The 18,353-nt window shown below is 39.7% G+C and overlaps 4 protein-coding genes and 1 long non-coding RNA gene across 6 annotated transcripts; 3 read left to right on the top strand and 2 right to left on the bottom strand.

Annotated features, from left to right (window-relative positions):
• Positions 1 to 10: 10 nt before the first annotated feature.
• Positions 11 to 776, top strand: LOC126407335 (uncharacterized). Its single transcript, XR_007571769.1, has 3 exons — positions 11 to 151; positions 352 to 418; positions 527 to 776. It is a non-coding gene; the product is annotated as an uncharacterized LOC126407335 (long non-coding RNA).
• A 143-nt stretch (positions 777 to 919) lies between these two features.
• kti12 (KTI12 chromatin associated homolog) lies at positions 920 to 5,902 on the top strand. Its single transcript, XM_050074207.1, has 9 exons — positions 920 to 1,138; positions 2,637 to 2,688; positions 2,781 to 2,833; positions 2,929 to 2,984; positions 3,088 to 3,167; positions 3,332 to 3,491; positions 3,596 to 3,658; positions 4,946 to 5,014; positions 5,699 to 5,902. The coding sequence occupies exons 1-9, from the start codon at positions 988 to 990 to the stop codon at positions 5,840 to 5,842; spliced, it is 828 nt and encodes a 275-aa protein (XP_049930164.1). The 5' UTR covers positions 920 to 987; the 3' UTR covers positions 5,843 to 5,902.
• Positions 5,903 to 7,669: 1,767 nt separating this feature from the next.
• ch25hl1.1 (cholesterol 25-hydroxylase like 1, tandem duplicate 1) lies at positions 7,670 to 8,739 on the bottom strand. The gene has a single exon (XM_050073735.1). It carries the CDS (start codon positions 8,722 to 8,724, stop codon positions 7,894 to 7,896), a length of 831 nt encoding a protein of 276 aa, XP_049929692.1. The 5' UTR covers positions 8,725 to 8,739; the 3' UTR covers positions 7,670 to 7,893.
• A 411-nt stretch (positions 8,740 to 9,150) lies between these two features.
• si:dkey-24l11.2 (uncharacterized protein LOC100034462 homolog) lies at positions 9,151 to 15,009 on the bottom strand. Its single transcript, XM_050073734.1, has 12 exons — positions 14,861 to 15,009; positions 12,290 to 12,901; positions 11,604 to 11,663; positions 11,449 to 11,501; positions 11,221 to 11,365; positions 10,739 to 11,115; positions 10,407 to 10,635; positions 10,165 to 10,279; positions 9,850 to 9,967; positions 9,658 to 9,769; positions 9,412 to 9,524; positions 9,151 to 9,288 (listed from the first exon to the last, which is right to left on the bottom strand). The coding sequence occupies exons 2-12, from the start codon at positions 12,890 to 12,892 to the stop codon at positions 9,219 to 9,221; spliced, it is 1,995 nt and encodes a 664-aa protein (XP_049929691.1). The 5' UTR covers positions 12,893 to 12,901; positions 14,861 to 15,009; the 3' UTR covers positions 9,151 to 9,218.
• Positions 15,010 to 16,461: 1,452 nt separating this feature from the next.
• On the top strand, positions 16,462 to 17,580 carry ch25hl1.2 (cholesterol 25-hydroxylase like 1, tandem duplicate 2). 2 transcript variants are annotated; one of them, XM_050073477.1, is made up of 2 exons: positions 16,462 to 16,940; positions 17,076 to 17,580. In XM_050073477.1, exons 1-2 carry the CDS (start codon positions 16,554 to 16,556, stop codon positions 17,391 to 17,393), a joined length of 705 nt encoding a protein of 234 aa, XP_049929434.1. In that variant the 5' UTR covers positions 16,462 to 16,553; the 3' UTR covers positions 17,394 to 17,580. The 2 variants fall into 2 exon arrangements, with proteins under 2 accessions (XP_049929434.1, XP_049929433.1); XM_050073476.1 differs by having other exon boundaries at positions 16,462 to 17,580.
• Positions 17,581 to 18,353: the final 773 nt, after the last annotated feature.

Raw genomic sequence — 18,353 nt, forward strand, 5'->3', positions numbered from 1 at the left:
TTGACAAAGATCTGCAGAGCAGGATTCCTGTCTTCTCTCATTCTTATCTCATACATTGCCATGACATCTTCCATGACTCTTGATTTGACCGAGCTGAGAAATAAAATTTCAAAGATCAAGGTGAATCCGAGGGGGAATCTGTGGGCGACAGGTAAGAGAAATAACACTAATGCATATTATGTCATGTGTGTGTGCTTTTTTTTATGGCAGTTTGTATTGATGTTGTATTTTGTGTAAATTAAGGGCATTTCATGGGCAAGAAAAGTGTTGTGGATAGTTCCTTTATGAAGTCTGCCTTTGAAGACGTAAATGTTCCCTCTGAAGTCAGAGCTGTTGGTCCTCTGTACCCAGTGGAAGACCTGCTCATTCAGATGCTGAAAACTGCCAAACACACACAACGGAAACAGGCACTGGACATGTAAGATCATGTTATATTATATCATAAAAAATATATATATTATGATTTTTTTGATTGCATTATATTAAAAATTCATCATGCACAACTGATTTTTTTCCATCTATTCAGAGGAGGAGGGGATTCTGCTTGAGGAACATTTCAACCAACATTTTAACGATATGAAATCCTGCTGATGAAGAGGACAATTTTAATTTAATTTCTTAATAAAAAGCTCTCATAAATATGTTTTTTGTTTTATTAATGTGATATATTTCATTGTATATGACATTGTGATGTCAGTATGTACTCATTTGTTCATGGCTGGAGTCATTTGAGCCTATTTATGTATCAGTGCCTCCTGTTAATAAACTTATACCCAAAATAATCTGCTTTATTTTATTAAAGGTAGCAAATAATCAAATAGAAATGTGTTTGCTATTAGTCAAGTTATTAGAAATGAGTTATATTAATTTAGCTTTCTGGCGCCCCCTGTAGGTCATCTATGAAAACGTTTGCATCAATCACATCCGGGTGACAGTAGCAGCATGTTTTATCACATCTTATGCTAGTTTATATATCTGTCAACAGTAATGCCTCTCATAGTGATGTGTGGTTACCCCTGTAGTGGTAAAACACGCAGGGCAGAAGAACTGAAGGATTATTTTGAAGGGAACACCGAGAGAAAGGTTCATATTGTGGGAGACGGAGCTCTGGGCGTTGAGAGAAACTCAGTGTACGCAGGCAAGTTTAAGCTAATTTAGCTTAATTTAGCGTTAGCTTGTTAGCTAACATTAGTTTAAAGTTTTGTCAGTATGTTCTGTTGGAGAGTCTCTTTACATGTTAGCAACACACCTGACCGTTAATATGTTTGAATTTAGCCGTTATATTTTTACGTCACTGAATGAACTCAGGCTAACTTAACTGGAGAAGAAATGTTGTGATTAGCTGTTAGCATGATAGCCAGTAAGCTAAAAATACAATTTCTTATTAAAATAGACTTGTAATGTTGTTAGATGTGTAGCCGAATGATAATACTGTCTGTCGAAAATGTATCAGTGTTCTTTCGTGTAGTATGGAGCGTCGCGGGTTTTGCCATCTTCAATTTAATGGTATTTTAAATGGAGTTTAGTGCACAACTGTCATCAATGTCCAGTGATGAAGGCTGTTGCTGTGAAACTACATACCAGGATTATAGTTGACATTCTCTTTGCAACAGAAACTATGATTTTCTCCTTTACATACCGATAAATTAATACTACATACATTGCTCTAATATTTAGATAACTTAATAATAACTTGCCACAATTTAAGAAATTCCTGATACCAGCATCTAAAAGGATTTTGGTAGTTTTAGCAATTGAAACTTAAAACTAATCAAGTAATCAGCTAATAAAACGAGTCAGTAACAAATTTAATAATTTTACAAGTAAAAAATAAATAAATGAAATAAAAATTATTGGTTTCCACTTATCAAGTTAGAAAATGTGTTTACGTTACATTTGTTTGTCCCCACTGATTGGAAATTCAATATATTTGCGTTATGGACAGTTTTTAATACAGTCAGACAAGCAAGATGTAGATTTAGGCAGGTTATTTTTACTGTTTCCTTTTTACAAATCAAGACAGGACAGCAGAAGAGATACCCACACACCAATACAACTGGACTGGACAGCCACAAAAAGGTTCACAGTCTAAGATGAATGCAAAAAAAAAAAAAAAAAATGCCGCAGCAGCATTTGCAGTCCTTGACTATTGTCAGACTTTTGCTTGGATGTTTGCTGCTGTTTTTATTCAGTTTTGTTTTTTTTTGCACTTGGACCACTCTTCTTTTTTGTGCACGGATGTTCTAAATAAATTGACCTTTTTTTGCATTGTTTTCAGCCTGTGAACCTTTTTGTTGCTGTCCAGCCCAGTTGTATTGGTGTGTGGGTATCTCCTCTGCTGTCCTTTCTTGGTTGTCCAGTGTACTGATGCACCCAAGATAAACTTTTTTGTTGCTCCAAGTAGGCACAGTTTAACAGCAAACAAAAGACTATTTACAAATCAAACAATATATTGATTAATTAAGTAAAAAACTGGCAAATCAATTTACCATTGGGATATTTGTTAGCCTCAAATACAACTTCTGTTGTTTGGCATTACAAATAAAGAGTTGCAAAGAAGACTGGATTCCTAGAAAGTGACCCTGGACTTTTCCCATACTCCTGCTGTAATCTAAAGCTTGTTGGATATGTTGCAGATTCCCAAAAGGAAAAAAATATCAGAGCGTCTCTGAAAGCTGAAGTAGAGAGGTGGGTTTTTCAGGTCTGTTTTTTGAATGAGATTCATCAGTGATGTTCTGTCTGTCACATGCCTTTTAACCTTGTATTCAATTGTTGTTTAGGAAAGTCAACAGGGAAGACATTGTAATTTTGGATTCATTAAACTACATAAAAGGTAAATCCTGCTAACAATCACATGCCATGTACATTCTGCATTTAAACATTATGTTTTGTTCATGCTTTTACCCTAAAACTTGAAATACCTTTCAGGCTACCGTTACGAACTGTTCTGTCTCATCAAACATTCACAAACACCACACTGCCTGGTGAGTATACTACTACTAATAAGTAATGGATTTTTGCTTTCTAAAAGACTATCACCAAACGTTAATAACACAAGTCAAAATCATATGCTTTCTTTTGATGAAGGTATACTGTTTGACGTCAGATGAAGTGAGTTCAACGTGGAATACCAACAGAGATGCTGCTGAGCAGTACACCCAGGACATGTGAGTGAGAAGCCTCTACATGTACAGTAGAGGACAATGTCAGTCTCTAGTAAGACTGTCTTTACCTTTGTAAATGCTTTTAAAATACTTCTATGCCTGTCAAAAATCATCCCCCTCCAGTTTTGTTTTCCTAGTTTGCCTGACATTTGGTTTGTGTTTTGTAGCTTTGATGCATTAGTGCTGAGATTTGAAGCTCCAGACTCCAGAAACCGATGGGACAGTCCTCTCTTCACCATCCTGAAAGACGACACGCTTCCATATGATGCCATTTCTGACGCACTTTTCAAAAGAAAAGCACCCCCACCAAACCAGTCCACACAGAGTGTAAGAGACATGATGTTTTAAACAAGCATGCAGGCAATGTGTGCTCTGTCATACTGTCTTTTTGGACTATCTTGGGGTAACAGAGATACTCTTTTTCTCTGCAGCAACCATTGTCATCTGCAAACTTCTTGTACGAGTTGGACAAGATCACACAAGATGTGTTAATGGTATGTCTTCATATGTTCTTTGGGATTTTCTCATCATTTGTCAGTCACTCAGATCTTTCTCCTTGGATACTGTTCTTGCTGAAACCAGTAATGTCATATTTTAAGATCACCACAGTGAGACCTACACACTGAAAATTCAAAATGATGGACTGAATCGTCATATTGAGAGAAATTCTTGCTTTAAATGTTAATTTACAAAGCACAAAAATTGAAGTCATGATGCTCTGGAAGTAATCTGAGCAAGCTGGACACTGACTGACCCTGAGCTCACAAACCCCCTCGGCAGAGCCTGAGATATTTGTTGAATATGAACAGATGTTGAAAACAGTCATAATATTGGAGGTGGAGGGGGGTTCAGCGTTGTCACATGCAGATGGATTGAGCAGCAATTCTTTATAAGGACCACCTGTTGTGAGAGATTTTGTCTGTGAAACGTGACTATAAATTACACCCATATCAGCCTGAACTACCATCTGTTATTGTAACTAAATGGATAGCATACATTGATGCTTTTGCCCCAAAGTGACACAGCTGGAGAACCTATTGACGTTTCTATTATATGAATCAGCTGCACATTGGTGTAATTAGAAGAAATCAGTAATATTATCCAAACGTCAGTGATGACATCAGAAAATCTGAATGCATCATTATGTACCATTGTGTCATAATTGTTCTTCCCTCACAAGGAAAACAGAGGAGAAGTGTGTTAGAGAGCTTTTAGTCGATCTGATAGGATGTTTGTTACAGTTGGTAAAATGTGTTTTGGTCTAATGTGCTGCAGTCACCAGTGTGTCCTTGTTTTGCTGTTGAGTAGGGCTGCACCAAATGCCTCTAAGCTTCAGTCATGAAGTTGATATCTGAATCCCTAATCAACATTTAAACATTGCACAGCCTTTTTTTATTATTATTATTAATTTATTTATTTGTTTCTTGCATGTCTCTTCATTTTGTTTGAATCTGATATTTATGCACAGTTGCATATAAAGATTATACTATACAGGGGCACCCACTAGCTCACCCACTAGAGCAGGTCCCAAATGACATATAGCAGCTTTGAATTAAAAGGGGAAAAAAGCATTCAGTATAGCCTTAATATTCAGTACACACGTTAACTATTTTTGCAAAAAATCCCTGTAATGAATAATTAGAAGAACAAGTACTTTTCTCATTTTGATTAATCAGTCCATTTAATTCTTAGTGTGCAGGTCCCACTTTGCTCCTTACACTCCCTACACACTAAAGCACCTGCTGATCTGTATATTCATGGATGTCATTTAATATTTTCAGGCAATTTTCAACGCACAGAAGACAAGTGTTCCTGGGGATCTGATTCCAGTTCCAGGAGCTACAGAAAAGATATCCTTTTGACACATGTACATGTCCACATTTTTTATTTAAAACCCACATTTCTAAGAATCCTGTCACAGGCTCTGGTTGGTCTGTTTTCATGTGGTATGAGTTCGCAGTGACCTTTCACAGCTAATGACAGTCTGAAATTTGTATTACCTGTTAATTTGTGCTAAGGAGTCACATTCCCTCACCAGCAGGAGGCAAAGTACTCAACATCAAATGACTTGTTTGAAGGAGAAGGTGGATGAATGCACGTCGATCAAAGAACTTATAATGAAAGGCACAGCAGCCAATCACTGCTAAAGGTCTCGCCCGTAATAACATACTGGGGGACACGTATTGGGAGAGAGAAACCAAATTACATAGATGAGTGGATTTGTGTTGGCAGCTGCACCGTGTCAGAACACTTTGATTTTCTCCTTTTTGAACACGTTAATCCAGGCTGAAACTAACTTAAAAAGGACATTAGGTTTTGTGCTGGTCAACCTTTTAATGATGGGTGCATGACGTCAGTAACGTTCAGTACTTTGTGTGTGTTTACCTTGAAGGTTAAGATATGATAATGTGACCTTCGGATTCTTTTGGTCAATTAATTATTGCTTATTGGGAGCTCAGCTGTACTGTAGAAATCCTCAGGAGAATTTTCTGTCTTCTTCTTGTACTTAAATGTCCTTAACCTGACGTTCTAACATCGAGCTCACCAGGAGCATCAACATGGCTGAGCTGAGGAAATTACGGCGCCAGTTCATCAGCTACGCCAAGATGCACCCAACAGAGAACACCGGACAGATTTCCAACATGTTTGTGCAGTATTTAAATAAGAGTCTTCACTGAAACTTTTATAGCATTGGTTTTATTTTTTTATTTTCTGTGACAAATAAATTTATTTAATTATTTGTTGCATGGTTGTGGGTTATTGACCAATTAAAATAATTCAGTTACAAACACTTATAAGCTGTAATATGTAAAGCGCTGTGTTTTTTTTTAATGAGCAGAAATTAGTCATCACAAAAAAATGTGTGTATCCGGACAAAAAGAGGAAAAAAACAGTCATACAATACTTGTATATTACAAACTGGACACAAGCACATCAGCTGTGATGACATCCTGTGAACCCAACCAGGTAAAGCCAAAGGAAGAAATCAGAGGTGTGGTCACATGATTAAAGTCACAAATTTGAAGACTCCACTTGGACTTTACCACTAATGACTTGCTACTTAATTGGACTTGAACCTTTTGACATGAAACTACTTGATACCTTCACCCAATCCCAAAGATTAAAAGTGTGCCATGAATTAATTTATTTCCCTTCATTTCTTAAATCAACTAACATCAACCCTAATTATTTCTAGCAAGTTGACACTTAATTCCCCACATGCTTTGTTTGACAACATCATGTGTAATGTAACTTTTCAATATAATGTTCACTTATCAATTTAGAGCAATATCACCACCATTTATATTGTAATATTCCACCATTTTAGTTCATTTTTAGTAACTCTTGTACTTATCATACTCCTATTGTTACTCTATTAGGCACTGGTTTTGCCTTTGCTCCTTGAAAACACTTCTTGTCTATTTGTATATTTTGCCAGATATTTAATACTCTGATGTTCTAAAACTGGGCCTAGTAAGTGACCGAGACCCAGAAAACCCACTGGCTGTTGTTGTTGCGAATGTTGAATTGTGGTTACTGTACTCAGTGTTACTGTTATTTGAAGCATTCTCTGGCACAAGAATTTCCTTCGGGATAAATAGTTATGTTGAATTAAACACAGTTTAAAAGCAATCATAATTTTGTAATTGCAATATATTGTTACTCTGTTTTAAAATTGGCATTACACCTGGTAATGAGTGGATTATGACATGTTTAGAACCCAAACTCAAATCATAGGACTTGACTTGGGACTTGAGACTTAATTGTAACTTGCAAAACATAGACCTGGTCCCACCCCTGGAGGAAACCATGAAGACATTTGGCAAAAATATCTCATCACAAGTTCCACATACCCAGTTTCTAAAGCTTTCAGCCACATCTAATGTTCTTCCTCGGCAGATGGTGCTGCTCAGTCGTCATGGAGATGAAACAAACTAAGTGAACCTTGTATTGAGAAATTTTTGTCAAACTGATATCTCCAAGGTCAGGCATCAACCTTCAAGCTCAACATAACCATACCATTCCTGTCCTCCACATCCACGTTAGTATCTTTATTTGATTCCCTTTTTGCTGAGTCATTCTTTGTAATGGATTCCCCACTAAGTCAGTGTTGCAGACTTTGCCCAGTCACAGCTCAGCACTTTCTCAAGTACAGGTTATCCTTAATTCTCCTTGTACTGTACTTGAGCTCTTGTTGACAAGCCCGGACAACAGTACTAGGATTTCTTGTTCAAAAGCTTCTTATTGCATCGTGGGATTTGTGAGCAAAATATTGCTGAGTAAGGCTCTTTCAGAGACTTTGTATTATGTAAGAAGATTGGGAGAAAAGCAAGAACAGGAAGTTTGTGCTTGCCTTGCTTATAGTAATTACTATTGGCTACATTTCTAGAATATTTTAAGTGCGATTATGCATGCATGACATGTATAAAGGATATTGAATTGAATGTGTCAGCATTTATATGACTTTTAGTCATAACGTCAATAGAAACAGTAGTGCGAGAATCTTTTTACATATGATTTTATTGAATGAAAAGCCATAAAAAAAATACACTTTTCCACATCTTTTATCTCACATTGCCTCACAAAGAAAACCTGGCGGAGCAGCAAAGAGTCAGTGCAATAAAATGAACAGTAGCAAATATAAAAGTCATGACTTGTGAATGTGCCAGTGCTAAAATAATAGTGACAATAACTTGAGAAGGAAAAAAACACTAAACATAAATTGCATTCACTTCATTATCTTTTTCTTCAGAGGAACGGCAGTGCCAAAGATTCTGTCCCAGTGGCTGAAGAAAGGAGCGTAGTTGCTGCTCGGCTTCTGGTGGTGCATGTCATGAGCAGGTGCACCGCCCAGCAGACCAAAAGGCACCAGGTGGTTGAGGGTCCATGGTAGATCGTAGCCTATGTGGTCCTCCACAGACATCCAGATACTGAAAACGGTGATGCTCCATGTGGTCAAGGGGTGGCACTTTAAAAGAACCGGGTCCTGGTTGCTCCAGAGTCCAACAGTCATCAGCTCTGGGATGCTGAGCTGCTCAGTCGACCAAGAGAAAGGCGCCACGTATTCATGGTGGATCGCATGAATCCACCGGTAAAGCTGTGCATACTTGTGATGTACGAAGTGCCAAATGTAGTACTGAGTGTCAAAGAGGAGAAGCACGCCAAGTCCATCTATGAATACCTCATATAGAGTAGGAGCGTCCTGTGGAAGTGTTGGCGTAGGCAGTATGAACATGCCAATCATTACAGCTGGCAGAACAAAGAATACGTGGTTATACAGCGCTGTCATGAAGCTCTTCGCCATCATTCCCACTGTTGGCCGCCTGTCTGGCTGGATCTTGTACTGATAGAGAAAAGGCACCCTTTCTCCGAAGAGGTCCAGCGCAGCAAAAGGTACGCTGAAGAAGAAATAGCTGGAGAAGGCGAGTAGGACGGGGAAAAAAGGAGAAGAGATAAGAGGCCGATGGTGAAAAAGCAAATAGTCCCAGAGTGGCTGCAGGAGACAGTCCGAGGCCCTGGAGGGCAGGAGGTGCAGAGGCAAGTCACTGATGTTCAACATGTTGCTGTGGTGCCACTGACAGCTGCTGCAAGTCTCAGGATCCAGACAAAGTTCTGCCTTTATATAGTGGAGATCAACAGAAGGGGCTTTTCTCTCGATCAGAACAGACCAGCTGCCTCCGCAAGAAGATTAACAAAGCCATTCAAGAACATGCATTAGACACAACAAAGTGATAAGCTTCCAACTGTTGAGGCAGCACAAGGTTAAATATTTGAATGCATGAAATGAAGGAGGGCAGAGACATTTTTCTGTAAAAGTGAAATGCTCCAAATAGTTGTTTTTTTAATTTGTTTTGCAGATTAGACCCTGATTTTGTTTCACAGAAATTCAATCACATGAAATGTCTGGACTTTAAAACACAAACATTTCTCACAATCACTTTGAATGATCATAACAACATGATTTATTTGGGGAAAATCTGCAAAAAATTTCATTGAAATCATGTATCAGTCTGTCTTTTCACAAGTTAAGGCGATAATGCTCTTCTTCACCAGCTACTTCTTTTCAGCCAGAGCCTTCCTTGAAACCGTTTTGTTGGTGCTGGCATACTTTTGTCGATCATTTCTATAAAGAAATAAAAAACAAAACATTTTCACCACAGAAAAAAAGTCTTTTTTTTACAAATAAAACTACTACTATTATGTTCTTATTGGTAGTGTTCAAAATGAATGTGTTGGATAGATGTACCTGCTCATTTTGGTTTTGTTCCTGCATCCCAGTCCTCCCTCCCAGTGGCTGGTGCGTGCACCTCTCGTCATCATGCTTCCACAGCTGACGCAAGGCTTTCCATTGCTGTACGGCTGCAACAACAAATAATGTGCTTTTAAACTTACTACTGGGTGACAGTACAGACAGTTTCCCTCGACGTAAATAAAGTTTCGCCTCACCATTTTAAAAAATGTGATGCAATGTCATGTCAAGTCTTTGGCTCACCTGTTCTTTGGCACAGTGGCCACAAATCATTCTGGTTGCCAGTTCCATGGGGTGGTCCTGATCCACGTCGTGGCACACGTCGCAGGGGTAAGCTCGGCCGCAGCATGGAAACCTGTCACCGACATAACATGGTCACAAAAATCTACATGTTCCTCTCAGAGCTTCCATGTCAAGTCAGAGAGAAGATGATACCTTAGCCAGCGATGGCTCTGTTTGTAATGCTTGCATGCTCCCTTTTCTGGCAGTGGCTTCCCCTTCTGCACGGCTGGATCTCTTATCATCTTGTAATTAACAGTGCCGGCACTTTGACCTGCACAAAGGAAACATGTTTATGTCCCGTAAACATTCATGCAGATGTACTAAGGCTTGTGATTAAAGGTTTTCAAGCACTGTGTAGCGAAATATAACAATGTGAGGTAACACTGGGGTGAGAGCCAACTGTGGCAGTTTGTTAAGATCTTAAATCTTTGCTGATCCCTTTGATAGCAAATGTAGGTGAGCTCCGACCTGTTTTGTTGACGCGCGGGGGAATATACTGGAATCTTGTGCTTTCAGCCAGAATACTGAGCTTGTTGTGGCAGTGTTCACAGTTAAACTCCTTTGTTTGACCATAGGAGACGTTCTGAGGAAATTGAAAATATAAAAAAAAAAAACAGCTCATGAGCCATGTTTCAGTTCTGGTGATATTTAACACAGCTGGTTTTTAAACGAAACAGATGTGCAGTGTTGAGAAGGACAAGTGTCATCACCAGCACAGGGCCCTCCTGGGAGCAGCTGAGGCAGCCCACAATGAAGTCACAGTCCTGGAGCACAAGGTCGGCAGGTGCAGCATTGTGAAGGTCCAGGTATCCCAGGACATCACAGTAATGGTGCAGCAAGCAGGGCCTGAATGCAGCATTGATGCTAGCACTGCACTTTTCACACTGAGCGCTGCAGGGTGCTCTTCCAGTCAGTGTCAGGTCTGCAGTCACCTTACACCTGCACACAGGACACAAACAGCCAAGCTTTCAATTGCATGTCATTGTAATTAAATCAACTATAATTTGTGACACGTTTACAACATTTAGCTTGTTTTCTTTACCTGTTACATTGAAGACAAACAGTGATTTGTTGGGCCGCTACGGTGGCTGTGTTCTCTCCCAGCCTTAGTCCCAGCAGCTTCACCTCTGTGCCTCTGCGGGGGTCACTGATCTTAATGTTCTCCACCAGATGACAGGCCGCCTCCTCCTCCTCCTCGTGCTCCTGCTGACCTGGACCCTCCTGTTGCACTAACTTTCCCCCCTCTATTGTCCCCTTGTCCTCTGTGTTTTCCAGTTTGCCTTCGTCACACACATCCTCATCTCCAGCAGCGGCGTCAGATGACTGATCATTCCCAGATTTTTCGCACACTGCTGCCTGGAGTTCCTGGTATGATATGAACTGCAACCCCGCTTTTTCTAAGTCGATGTCTTTTTTCAACTGCAAAAACAATCAAGAGAAAATCTTTCAGCATTAATAAAATAAAATAATGCAGTAAATTACCTGTTATTTCAGTAAATTCAAAAGAAAAAATAGCTGTCTCACCTGCCGGGCTCCTTCAGTGAACAGTCTCTCCAAACTTCGATCTAGCCAGCGAAGAAAAGGCCGGAAGAGCAGCTCCAGCTTTCCCAGAAGCTGATTGGTTGCATGCTTGGCTTGGAGCCACTCCAGTGACACTTGCTGTACATGTCTATGTAGCCAAACATTTATATAAATGTCAACACCAATGGCCCTTATCATTACATGTTTAACATAAAGTGTACATGCTTTCACCTTGCCATAACTGGTGGCAGCTCCTGGTCCAACGGTATGTCCAATGTGAAAATCTAAGAAAACATACCAAGGTGATGAGGAACTGTTATTCCATGTCAACCATTTACTGCATGGTATTTTAAAGAACCAGTTTAAATGGAAGCAGTGGTCTTTACCTCCAGGGGGTAACTGTCTGGGAAGCTCACCATGATGTCGACTTGTTTCAGATCAAAAGGCTGCAAGTTAAAATGCAGAGTTAGTGTATTTACAGATAATACTGTCAGGGTCTTAATCTTTGTAAACTAAACAAAGCATTGCAAAGGTAAGAAAAGTTGGTTCATTCATGATTTGCAGAAGAAACTTGTGGATTTTAGCTTCAGTGACAATGCTGATAAAATGGGTTAATAATTCTGATATGGCAGTTATATTTATTTTTGTTAAATGGGTGGCTGTGTTTTACCCTAACTGGGGGTTTGTAGCTTGTGGAACAGCAAATATATTTTTCTAAATTACTTGTTTTCAAATGAGCCAAAATAGCCAAGTTTTAATCGCTGCTTTACCCCATTTCTCATATAACAAATAGGCTTAACTGAATCTCAGTGGTGCAGCTTATGTAATTCAAATTCCCTGGTATCCCTTACTAATTAACAATTAAACTTTCACAGCATAGAAGCAATGGTTTTACCATTTATTGTCCATAGAGAGGCTTCAGTTTCCTACTCTATGTTGATCCGTTGAGTAAAGACTTGTTAGAATTCACTTATTAAAACTGAGGTGTGCTGTATTACAGACATGTGGATGGATTTTTTTCTTTAATCTCTCGGGGAAGGAGAGGAGAAAGATGATAAAATATAATGTTTACCCAGTCTGGATCAGTGGCCTCTACAGTCACTCTGTAATAAGTAACTTTGCCATCATCACGTTCCTGAATAATCAGTTGATCTTTTGGAAAACGCTTCTTCAACTGCTTGATCTCTGTGTCTCGTAGCTGCTTGGCCACATCCTCTGTCAGGTCACGCAGCTTGACCTCCTGGAGAGTGCCGGGGCGGGGTACTGGTGGCATACTCAGCGCTGGTCTTGGGTTAATCCTAGGAACAGGGTGGTCATCCACTGGGGGGAACTGTGGTGGATGCCAGAAGCGACATCTGTCTTCCATGGTGCAGTGGCCTGAGATAAAGTAGCGACAGGGGCGGCGGCCAGCTGCTGGAGCAACCCTGGGGTTATTTGGAGGAGGAGGTCCCATATCTCCTCCAGGAACCTCTAAGTTTGGAGATGTGACATCTGACTGGCTGGGTGTCCTGATGGTTTTCCTCTCATAAGCTCTGGCGTCATCTCTAATGTGTAGGAATTTGCATCTCTTCCCAAAGTTGCAGTGTCTTCCTTGAGAGAAGAAGCGGCACAGCGGCTGTGTATGAAGCACTGGCTCTGAAGCAGCTGTCTTCTCTCCCTCACCATTCTCCATCATTATTAACACCTGAATGAATGAATGCAGTAACACAGAATAAAAATGTGGACCTACTTCTTTTACTTATCTGTAAAAACTACAGGGCCAAAAGTATGTGGACACACAAACACTCATTTGTGATTACAGTCTCCACTCTTCTGAAAAGACTTTGTACAAGATTTTGGAACCTGGATACAGACATTTGCTCTCACAAGAGTCTTACTGAGGTTGGACACTGATGCTGGGCAATACAGACATTTAATTCATCAATACTAAACTGGGAACACCTTTTGTTTATGTGCTTTGTGGACAGGGGCACTGTCATGTTGAAACAGACACAAACTTCCCCAAACTGCTAGAAGAACACTATCATCTAAAACAGTGTGTCGATAACAACAAATAATTATCTTGTGCTGAGAAATGTATCAACATTATATCAATATTGTGATATGAAACTAGATATCTTCTTAGATTTTGGATATTAAAGGCTGTGCTAAAGTAAAGTGATGTAATTTTCTGAACTTACTGGACTGTTTTAACTGTTCTACTATTTGCCTTTACCCACTTTGTCATCATATCCACATGACTAATTTATTATTCATCAAAAATCTTGCGGTGTCAAGTTTTTGTGAAAGCACCAATAGTCAACCCTGCAATATTGTTCTAATATCAGCACCAAGGTATTTAGTCAAAACCATCATGATATTTCATTTTCTCTACTTCACCCAGCCCTACTTGTGCGCACAAGTAATTATCTTGGTAGTTCGCTCGTTTTACACAAACTTCCTGCATTTACTATTTGGCTCATTGGGATCTTTCAATTCCCAAGCAAAGTCTTTGAATTAATTCAAAAACAGGATGAACCCTTTTTATGGGTATAATTACTGCACTAAATGTGTAATATTCATAGACAATCTACTACACTACATGTGCAATATTCACAGACATGCAATGTGTAGGTTTTTTTCTTTAACCTATTAAACTGATTTACTGTTTATTATTTATCATTGTGTGGATTGGATGGCTGAATGTATGGAGAATGTGATTTCCTAATTTAGTAGTGTTTTTTAAATAATACAATGACAATAACAGCATTTTTTATTCTGATTTGTACAGTTTATCAGCTGTCCTGTACTGTTGAGTACATTGAATAATATGAAATATCCATAAAGTATGAAACTCAGTCTGGGGTCGTCAGGTTACACAGCTGGGGACCACCCCCTCAGCTTGTTTAAAGAGCCACTGCTAATATCAATTAGCAGGCAGTGTGCCCATAACATGCAGGCTACATTTAGCTACAGCTCAGGTTTACTTATTCATGCAGTCAAACACATACACCAACACGCCCCTCCAGCCAGCTACCATTTTTCCCCGAAGACCTTTTTTCCCCAAATTTGTAACAATATTTTTAAAACATCACTGACTTACCTTCGATATAGAGAGTTAAAAACAGGATGTTTGCAGGTGTTTGGCCAGACAGTATGGCCAAGCCTAACATCAGATTTGCCTTTATTTAATACCTCACGTATTCAGAGGTCAGTCAGATGGACTTGAACCTGTTTTATTGCTCAAATTGGACGTTAGGTGAATGATCTACCTGATATTTTAAATATCTACACGGCAAGAAATACCCATACAAGTTTCTGGTTCAATTAGTTGCATTTTACCTAACATGGGGTCCACTTAAAGCCCAAATCTTCTACAATAGTATTTAAGTACCCCTCTAGCAATAACGTGGCATTTGGGCATTTTGCTCTAACGTTAATGTTAAAGAGGACACAAAATAAACAACGTTAGCATTTTGCTTAGCTAGCTAAACTTTACTTACAGGCGACAGGGGGCGGAGTGTTTTGCTAATGTTTGTCCGCTTATTTAGACAAATTAAGTTATTGTTGTTACATTACATTGATATCAAATGCACACAAGGGTCCACGTTGATACGACAAGGAGGGTTAAACAGCCTCAAATAACCTTTTAAAGTAGCCTTACCTGCTAACTGCCAAGACACCACAGAGACTGAACCGTTACGTGCAACAGGAAACGTAGCCTGACGTCATTACGTTAGACGAAAGGTTCCGAGTTAATTCGGTAACACTCGGGTCCGCGATGTAACCAAACGACATTATCATGTGTAAAGGTTATGATGAGTTTAATTACAGGCTGTCGAATATCATCTGTTGTGCACTAGTTAAAATGTGTTTTGTCGCCCTCTGCAGTTTGGAGTGTGAAATGGACGTGAAGAGGTTCAGAGTTCATTCTTGACCAGCTGAGAAAACAATCTCACCACAAAGTCCACTTAGTAGCTGCTCAGGAGCGTTTTAATCATATCGCACGATCTTTATCAGCTGAGCACCTTAAAGACCCACCCATGTTGGCTCAAAGGCTGAGGTGCAGAGTTCATTCTTGACCTGGGACAACAATTACATCACAATAGGCATATTTAAAAGCTGTCACAAACCTTTTATTGTTACTTTAACATTAACTTTATATGTAGAGATATTCTTATCGTATATACTTCACTTTCTTGTAATAGCTTACCAATTATTGTGCAATAATATTTATATTTTTTCTAGTAAAAAATACTACACTGTGTGTATTACAATTACCCTGTGCAACTATACATCATGGATATACAGTATCTTTATAAGTGAAATTATTATATAGTATATTTAGATTTTATATCATTTTATTTTTATTTGATTTGTATTTTTGTTGTATTTTTATCCTCATTTAATACTCAGTTACTTTTTCCACTTCTTTCTTCTTCTTTCTTTAATGTGTGAATATTCCCGATGTGGGATTAATAGGTCTGATCTTATTGTAAAACTTAAATTTAAGTCTTGTCCCAGTTTAACACCCAGTCTCTTTTACCAGCCTGGTGTTGCTACACATTTTGACAAATAAAGGCCTGTCTCAATTAGAAGCCTGGTCTGGTTGCCAAGCAGTTCATTTTTATATAAGTTCTTTGGATGTATAAAATCAGATTGTTGACTTCCAACTTAAGCTAACATTAGCTGTTTAGATCATGCAAATAAATATGAATGGTTACAGTTCTGTCATATGCAGATGCTACAAATTATTAGCTTGGTTCGTTTCATCTTACTGAAACCATGAGCAGCAAAGAAGGCCGTAATTAATCCAGATGAGGAAAAACAACTGGTGACTCCCTTCCTCTGACACTGTCATAAAGCCAGAATATGTGTCTGTTCCATGCCTGGTGAGTTATTTATATTCCATTAGTCCATAAGGGAAACAAGTTTTTCACTGAAAATAATCCAAGTTATGAATATTGTTGTAACAGGATTAAGTGGTGTTATATCGGTATGCCAGGTGCCTTTATCCTTGAGTGCTGTGAAACAAGTGTCATATCATGAAAAATAATGAATATGTTATTGGAAGTAATATTCATACTGGCTCAAATAAACAATTTGATCGTATTTGTCATTGATTTTAAAAATGATATCCCATACTGAACAATATATCACGCGGAGACCTATATGTTACCAGTTACCCAGGGTGTATGAATAATTTGTTGCATCGTTGCACCCAGCTGTCACTTGATCCCACACAGTGAAGCAGACACTCATAGAAAACAGTCTTTAACAGAGCTGCTGTTTCTGGCTGTAACAAGTCCATTCCTCACATTGTCATAAGATATTCACCTTGTGATTTTTACTTCAGGATGGATCTTGATACCAGTGTAGATCTTTGGATAAGACGCTTAGGAAACGACTCTTTGCTGCAGCCTCTGTGGAACAGTCTGCGGCTCAACTACAGAGACTATCTGAGATCTCCACTCTTCCCCGTTGTTCTGACCGTGTCTTCCTACTTCGTCTTGTGCCTTCCTTTCCTCCTTTGCGATATCATGGGAGAAAAGTGGGCATGGGTCCAACAATTCAAGATCCAACCCAGCCGTCGCCCTACAGCCTCTACGCTGCTGCACTGTGCAGGTGTCACCTTGTACAACCATGTGTTCCTCGTGCTGCCAGCATCAGTGGCTCAGTGGGCATGGAGGCCACCTGTGGACCTGCCAGACCAGGCTCCGTCCCTGCTGGAGCTGATTGCAGGGGTGATAGGCAACCTTCTGCTCTTTGACTTCCAGTACTTCATCTGGCATCTGCTCCATCACAGGATCCGCTGGCTGTATGTCACTTTCCATGCCATCCATCATAACTACTCCTCTCCCTTTGCTCTTGCCACTCAGTGTCTTGGCGGCTGGGAGCTGGTCACAGTGGGCTTCTGGACCACTCTGAATCCTGTGATCCTGAGATGCCACCTTCTCACCACATGGGCCTTCATGGTGTTGCATGTCTATGTTTCCATTGAGGATCACTGTGGCTATGATTTCCCCTGGTCCACGTCACGCCTGATACCATTTGGCATCTACGGAGGGCCCAGCAAACACGACGTGCACCATCAGAAACCCAACACCAATTTTGCGCCACACTTCAGCCACTGGGATAAAATATTTGGGACGCATGCTGATTTCAGCTTCTCTACTGGTATGAAAAAAAATATTTAACACTGTTTATAGCAGCTATAGATTGAGTTTATTTTTCCAAATCAGTCTACGAATTCCTTTACACACAAATGGAGGCATATTGTTGTGCTGCATTTGAAAAATCCTTTATCCTTTAGCTTTGATGGTAATGACCAAATCTGTTCATTGTATCTTTTAGAATTCTGTCATTTGAACATGTGCACAATATAAATAATGCCTAAATCTCACAGTGTGTCTGGTTTCTTTACTTTGAAAGTGATCCTGAGCTTAGACATGGCCTACATTACGCTCTTCCTCATAAATAATACATCATTTGAGCCACTTTTTCACTCTTTACCACTGTAATGTTTCATTTGGTTTTATTTCATAAGCCTATAACAGGTGGACAGAGGGGATAAAATCATTTGACTACAAGAAATCATAGCAGGGGTGCCACTGCTTATATATGTAGGCCCTAATCAAGTCATGTATGGGCAGATTATAAAACACGGATAAAAATGCCCGACCACCTTTCCTACATAAGAGCAAGACACACAGACTTTGTGGTGGTTTACCTCTTGTTTTCTTTGCTGCTGTTGTCGTCTTGCATCTCCCTGTGGTCATTCTGCATCTTTTTGTTGTTTTGTGCCACTTTGAATAGTTGTTTTGTGTCTCTCTGAGGTCAGTTTGTGTCTTTTTTGCTGGTTTTGTGTCTTTTTTGCTGGTTTTGTGTCTTTTTGTAGTCATTTTGTGTTTCTTTGTGGTTGTTTTCCCCCCTTCTGTTGTTATTTTGTGCCTCTTTGTGATCATTTTGTGCCTCTTTGTNGGGGGGTTCGGTGCCTTGCTCAGGGGCACCTCGGCAGTGCCCAGGAGGTGAACTGGCACCTCTCCAGCTACCAGTCCACGCTCCATATTTTTGGTCCGGATGGGGACTTGAACAGGCGACCCTCCGGTTCCCAACCAAGTCCCTATGGACTGAGCTACTGCCACCCCTTTGTAGTC

The sequence above is a fragment of the Epinephelus moara genome, chromosome 20, assembly GCF_006386435.1.
Source record: "Epinephelus moara isolate mb chromosome 20, YSFRI_EMoa_1.0, whole genome shotgun sequence".
In the NCBI taxonomy this organism is placed as follows: domain Eukaryota; kingdom Metazoa; phylum Chordata; class Actinopteri; order Perciformes; family Serranidae; genus Epinephelus; species Epinephelus moara.